Source organism: Myiozetetes cayanensis, unplaced genomic scaffold, assembly GCF_022539395.1.
Source record: "Myiozetetes cayanensis isolate MyiCay16 unplaced genomic scaffold, myiCay2020 scf6-25, whole genome shotgun sequence".
In the NCBI taxonomy this organism is placed as follows: domain Eukaryota; kingdom Metazoa; phylum Chordata; class Aves; order Passeriformes; family Tyrannidae; genus Myiozetetes; species Myiozetetes cayanensis.
Window position 1 is genome coordinate 3,523,319 of NW_026087853.1, and position 6,576 is coordinate 3,529,894.

The 6,576-nt window shown below is 61.1% G+C and overlaps 1 protein-coding gene across 1 annotated transcript; it reads right to left on the reverse strand.

Moving 5' to 3' along the window:
- Window positions 1-3,539: 3,539 nt before the first annotated feature.
- Window positions 3,540-5,704, reverse strand: SIX1 (SIX homeobox 1). The gene is made up of 2 exons (XM_050336273.1): window positions 5,117-5,704; window positions 3,540-4,162 (listed from the first exon to the last, which is right to left on the reverse strand). The coding sequence occupies exons 1-2, from the start codon at window positions 5,674-5,676 to the stop codon at window positions 3,874-3,876; spliced, it is 849 nt and encodes a 282-aa protein (XP_050192230.1). The 5' UTR covers window positions 5,677-5,704; the 3' UTR covers window positions 3,540-3,873.
- Between the last annotated feature and the right edge of the window lie 872 nt (window positions 5,705-6,576).

Genomic DNA, 6,576 nt, shown 5'->3' on the forward strand with positions numbered 1-6,576 from the left:
TCTGTCTGTTCAGGCCTCATTTGCAAAGACTCAGAGTACAAATGTGCTGCATCTTGGCTCTGGGCTCCTGGAGCTGCAGCTGGGGATGTGAGAGCTTTAGGGAGTCACTCCTGGAAATGTTGCACTTATAATCATGGGCTGAGCAAGCGAGGATGGCCTCTGTGGAGGGTTTGTCAGCACGTAGCCCAGGGCTGTGGGGCTAAGAGTGAGACCCTACCTGCCCCTCTGGGGCGCTGGGGGGCTGGCAGAGAAGGGGAGTGGGAAGGGGCTGGCAGAGAAGGGGAGTGGGAAGGGGCTGGCAGTGGGGCAGAGGCAGAGCAGGCGTGTGGCTTGTGCACGGGACAGCGCTGGCTCAACGTGACATAGGAAATTAACTGAGGAGAGAGAGAGGAGGGGGCTGGCTTTCTCCCTGGGCGTTTGTTTTTATACACTGAATTTCCTGCTTGGGGAATCCAAGCACACCCCCACAACCCCCCAGGCTGCCCCCAAGGTGGGAGAAGGCTGGGGAGCAACGGGCTGCCGGTCTGATTCCGATGGAGGAAGAAGCATTTAGGGTAGAGGTGACCTTTCTAAATCCCTGCTTTGGACAGACATTTCCAATAAGTGCTGAAGAAAAGCCTGCCAGTTCCAGCTTTCTCAGCCTGCTCTCCATTTTCCTTCCATCCTCTCCAGTCTGAATTTAATCCGAGAAGGTTCCTTTGAGCTTTTGTGTGTTGCTGGGGGAGATGTGGGCGCACAAGGGATCGCGTTACAACTTTCATTTCCTGAAATGTTTGAGGGAACATCCAGGGTTTTATCCACACATCAGGCAAAGTTGAGGGCTCAGATTTCAGGTCTTGTCACTCAGCTGTCACCAAACAAATGAGCCTCTCAGAGCTGGAGACGGAGGGAGCTACCTGCTATTCATGACCCCGAAAGCAGGTGATCACTCATGGGAAAAGCAGGTAGAATTAATCATTCCACTGTTCTCCATTTCCTCCCCTTTTTTTGGATGACCTGGACACAGTGTGAAATCTGTCCTGGGGGGTGAGTAGGAGTGTGGGGAGGTGCGAATTAACTCCTTCCTGCCGATGGAAATACAAAGCAGAGCTAGGTGAGAAAGAGCCCCATGCTGCCCCCCCAGGCCGGCTCTGCTGTGAAAAGCTTGCTGCGAGGTCAAGCCTAATCGAGGAGAGCTCAGCAACCTGCGCCTGGCTCAGCTCCAGGGCCTCCCTGATCCTACCTTCCTGTCGGCCGGGGAGTTGTTTCCAGGGGGTGCCCTCAGCACCCTCCATCCCTCACTGCCCCCGTCCGCCTCTTGGCAGCCTCGTCCCTCTCCTTTTTGGGGAAATGGAGGGTCGGGAGGTGGGTAGGGCTCTCCGGCCTGGGGGCGGCGGGGCACGGCGTGCGCGGTCCCGCTCTGCTGCCATCCGGCCTGAGAGCACCCCTGGCCCGGAGGTGTTGGCTGGAAAGGGGGACTCGGTCAAGGGGAGCATCCCCTGGCAGTTCCCCCACCCGCCACCGACAGTCAGCCCTGCCGCTGCCTGCGCGCAGGAAGCGCCTCTGCGCTTCTTACTTTGAAAATAACCACGGGTTTGTGAGTCCCTGCTTGGCTTTCCCGCCCGCTGTGCAGGGCTGGAGCCCCGGGTAATATTTATCCTTCCTCTTCAATGAGCCCGTGGTTTGAGAAAAAAAAAAAACAAAAAAACAAAAAACAAAAAACAAAAAACAAAAACAACGGAGCTGGGGCACGGAGCCCACATCTGCTCACCCCGAAAACCTCCTTCGTTTTCATGGGGGTTCCCCCCTTTCTGCCCTAGGGGCTGGGAGCGGCTGTGCTGCTTTGTGATGGATGACGGCGGGGCTGGACGAGTCCCCCGGGAAGAGGGATGAGAGTCCCCGGGAAGGGCGAAGAGGACGAGGCTGCACCAGGGGGCACGGACCCACCCGTCCCGTCCTCTAAGGTCCGGACGGGGCGCGGAGCGGGATTCGACCCCGGTTGCCCTCCCGAGCCGGGCACTCGGAGTCGGGGGCGCTGCACACGAAGAGGGGGGTCCACGCTCCCCCCACAAGGTCTGTTCTTGCCCCCGCTCCGCCCGCGGCCGCAGATGCGCGCAGACAAGCAGCTGCGCGCCCACCCGCGGGATTTGCGCCCTCCGAGCTGCACCCACGGAGCCACTTTGTGCCCTGCCCGGGAGGGTGATCCCCCACTGCCCCGGCCATGCCCCCCTAAAGGGTTGTGGGCGCAGGAAGCCCGGCGGGATCTGGGCCAGGTTCCCCGCGGGGGTGGCCGGTGCCTGTCCGGAGGGAGGAGGGAAACCATCCCAGCAGCCCGGGCACAGCGCCCCGGCTCCCCCGCAGGGCGAGGGGTGGGCACGGATCCGTCGCCCCATCCGGGCACGGGTGGGGGCTCCACGGGAGGCTCTGAAGAGTGTCCTTGTGCCGGGGCCGGCGGGCCCACTGGGGATTGGGCAGGAGAGACGCGGAGCGCTCCGGCCGGGCCAGACCCTCCTGCAGAGGGTGACATTTCTCCATGGCCCAAGACCCCGAGCACAAACACGGCAGAGACTTAAATAAACACGCACTTAGTGATGCAAAACGCTAACAGGGGGGACCGGCACCAGCGAGGCCCCGACGGGGCGGGCGGTGGGGGACAGCCTCTCCCTCCCGGCCAGCAGCCCGGCTCTCACGGGATGATCCCAGGCAAGGCTGGACCCCTCTCCCCGTCCTTCCTCGGTTAGGAAGGCACCGGTTTCCTCGCAGCCCCGAAGCACCTCCGCTGCAGCCCGTGGGGAGGAGAGTAAGGGTGGGCAGAGGGGCACGAGCAAAGAAACCCTGCAAAGAAAAGCGCAGCCTGGGTGTTCTGCCATCAGCGTTGTTTAATTTAGACTGTTTAGGTACAATAGAAAATAAACCTGAAAGCACATGCGATTTTTGGTAACAAATACTCGAGACAGGCAGCGTCATCCGCGGGCTCTCTGCAAGCCGGAGGAGGGAGGTGGCGAGCGGGGACAGACGGGAGAAGGCAACGGGGAGCTGGCGGAGCAGCCTGGGGGATACTCGTTTAGGTGGAAACGGCCGTCGACTTCTGTTATTACTGTTATTATCCTAATTTTTAGCCACATTGATGCATTTCACCACCGAGGAGGAGAAAGCTGAGGGACGCGGGCCCATAAGAGCCCGCTCAGTAACTGCATCGCACGGCCGCGCTCCGACACAGGCACTTGGTAAAACTCTAATACTGAAGCTTTTGAATTTTTTTTAACTCCTTTTTTTCTTTTTTTCCTCTCTCTCTTTTTTTTTTTTTTTTTTTTTTTTTTAATTTAAACTACATCGAAATCTTTCTGGTAAGGCTAAATATGAAAAATGTAAACGTAACTTCCCCTCCCTCCTCCCCCTCCGACACAGGGCTCAGTACAGCGGTTCGCTCCCTCTGTCCCTGTCCCAGCTCCTCGGGGATCTGGCCGGGCAGCAGCAGGGATGTGCTGGCCGCCCCTGCCCCACCGCACCCTCGGCGCTGGGATTTGTTTGGGTGGAATCGGATCCAGCTGGGGTTAGGGTTTTTATTTTCTTTTTTTCTTTTTTTTTTTTTTGTAATTCCCGGTGGGACCAACTTGTTTGAACTCGAAGGGCTGACGAGGGTTCTTGCTGCTCTTTGCGTTTGGCTACGTGGAAAAAAAAATAATAAAAAAATCGTGGTGATTGTGGGAAATGCTGGGGGAGAGGGGAGCTGGAGCAGGAGCCGATGTGGGGTTGTGTGAAAAGAGCCGAGAGTCCCGTTAAGAATCAGCGGGTGAGCTGTAAAACCGAGTGCTGTCCTCTATGTACAACCCAGAGCCTCTGTCCCCGAGCAGAACCTCCTCTCCCGATCCTCCGGCCGGCCGCCGAAGGCCTTTAGGATCCCAGATCCACCAGGCTGGACGTGAGGGGTCCCAGCAGCGAGTCCTGGAGCTGGTGGCCTTGGAGGCTGTGAGGGGTCTGGGATGTGGCTAAACCGCTCAGGGAATAGCCGGAGCTCCTGGCGTGGCTGAGGTTCCCCTGCAAGAGCAGGACCGAGTTCTGGTCTGGGCTTTGGGGAGGAGAAAACTCTTCCTCGGAGCTGGACATGAGGGGTTTGCTCCCATCCAGAGGCGAGAGTTGGTTCGGTTTGTTGGTGGCCGCGTTGTTGTTTTCCGTGTTCTCCCTGCAGAAAAGCAAGACAAAAAAAAAAAAAAAATCCCACAACGGGGATGTCAGGGCGGGCGGGAGGCGGCGAGGATGGGCATTGTGCTAATGTCCCCCGTAAATCCTTCACGTTTAATTCCAGCGTGGGAGCAGATGCTTCTCCAGTGGGGGAAAAAAAATATTTTCATAACGGATCATCCCTATTTCTTTTCCCCTTATATAAATAAGCGCACACTGCACAGCCCGGTAATTTAAGTGAGGAGGAAAAAAATGGAGCGAGGAATTTTTCTTTCTTTTTAATTAAAAATGGAAGTGCAGCCGGGATACGAGCAGGGTGCGAGATTTTCTCCTGGAGGCTCGATGGGGAGATTGCTGTAGGCGATGCCCTCCGTGGCTCTCTGCTTCTCCGGGCCAAGCTGCCGCCTCGTTCTGAGGCCACCCCGGCGCCTCCCGGGGTGGCCTCGGTACGGGGCGGAGGCTCGGCCGGGCCAGCGTGTCCCCATCCCGGTCTCACTCCGATGCCCCCCAGCTCTCCATCCCTGCATCTCTCTCCTCCTCCGGTCTTCGGAGCTACCCTGACCGATCCCTGGCAATGCCCGACCCGGCATCCCGACCGCTTCCCCGGAGGCTCCGGGACGGCATCGCTCCCGGTTTGCTCGGGGAGGCAGGCGGCAAACAAAGGCGGCGGAGCGGCCTGGAGAGGACGGTGAGAGCCTCGTTTCTTCCCCCCGGGCAGGTGGGGTCGGGCTGATCTCGAGTGGAAAGTCCACATGGGTTTCCACGGAAGGGGAAGACGCAACACGGTTTATGATTTTTAAAAACTGGATCTGGAGGGAACCGTGTGTTTTCGTCGCTCCCATCCCATCCCATCCGCCGCCGGGTACTCGCCGCGCTCCCGGGGTTCCCAACCGCCCCCCGCAGGGTGGAGCAGGGAGAAGAGGGGAGATAGAGGGGATGGGGGGGTGGCACGTACCTTTCCTTCGCCTCCGCCGCTCGGTCCCGTTGCCTCCTGTTCTTGAACCAGTTGCTGACCTGGGTGGTGGTGAGACCGGTGGCTTCCGCCAACTCCCGCTTCTCCCGGGGGGACGGGTAGGGGTTGTGGGCGTACCATTCCCGCAGCACGCCCCGGGATTTCTCCTTGAAGCAGTAACTGGTTTCCTCGCCGTCCCAGATGGTGCGGGGCAGAGGGAATTTTCGGCGGACGCGGTATTTGCCGACGGCGCCCAAGGGTCTGCCCCGCAGCTTCTCGGCTTCCACGTAGTGCGCCTTCAGCCAGAGCTGCTGCAGCTTGGGGTGGTTGTGGGGGGAGAACTGGTGGCTCTCCAGGATCTTGTAGAGCTCGCGGAAGTTGCCGCGGTGGAAGGCCACCACCGCCTTGGCCTTGAGGACGCTCTCGTTCTTGTGCAGGTGGTCGCAGGCCGGCAGCGACCAGAGGAACCGGCCCAGCCTCTCCAGGTTCCCCCCTTGCTGCAGCACCTCGCAGACGCAGGCGACCTGCTCCTGCGTGAAGCCAAACGACGGCAGCATCGACATGGCCGAGCGCGGCGGCGGCCGCAGGAGGACGAGGAGGAGGAGGAGGAGGAGGAAGAGGAGGAGGGCACTCCGCGGGAGCGCGGCGGCGGAGGGGCGCGGGGGAGGCGCCCGCCGGGCCCGGGCCCGGTGCTGATCCCGATCCCGGTGCCGGTCCCGGTGGCGTCCCCAGAGCGGGGAGGCGGTGCGGCAGCCGGGGGCGGTGTGTCGGGCTGAGCGGGGATGCTCGTCGCGCCGCCGGGGGGACTTTGTCCCCGCTCCGCCGCCGCCGCGCTTAAAGCGCCCGAGCCCCCGCGCCGCGCTGATTGGGCACCCCCGGCCCGGCCCGGCCCAGCCCGGACAGCCCAGCCCAGCCCAGCCCAGCCCGGCCCGGCGGGCAGAGCCTCGGCACGGGCGGGCGGGGCCTGGCGGCGGGGACACGGCCCTGGACACGGCCCCGGCCGCGGCTGCGCGTCCCGCCGCCGCCTCTGCGCGGGTGCGGCCCCGCCGCCTGCGCCCCCGGGCGCATCCCCGGGGAAGCCGCTCCCGCCGGGCTCTTCTTCTCTTCTTCTTTCTTTCTTTCTTCCGTCTTTTTTTCTTCTGCCCCAAAACTCCTGCCCTCCCGCCCCGCCCCCGCCCCCTGCCCGCTGGCCGTCTCCTGCCAAGACAGCCCGTATTTAATTACCTTAGTGCTGGGGATGAATAAATAATGGTTTGGTGAATGGCTAGGTAACACGCGGGGGCCCGTGCGCCCCTTCCTGCCCCCAGTTTTGCCCAGTTCCCGGCGCGGGGGGTCCCGACGGGTCGGGGCAGCCCCGTGCGGGCGGCGGGCAGCGGCGCTGCACCCACCGGCGGCGCTTTAATTAGCCTAATCCTCATTTGCACACCTCGCTCAAAAGCAATTATTTGAAAAATTAGAAAACA

Coding starts and splice junctions, on each gene's coding strand:
- SIX1 (XM_050336273.1), bottom strand. CDS start 5,676: ATGTCGATGCTGCCGTCGTTTGGCTTCACGCAGGAGCAGGTCGCCTGC. Junction 4,163..5,116: donor GCGGCGGAGGCGAAGGAAAG/GTACGTGCCACC, acceptor GCTTTTCTGCAG/GGAGAACACGGAAAACAACA.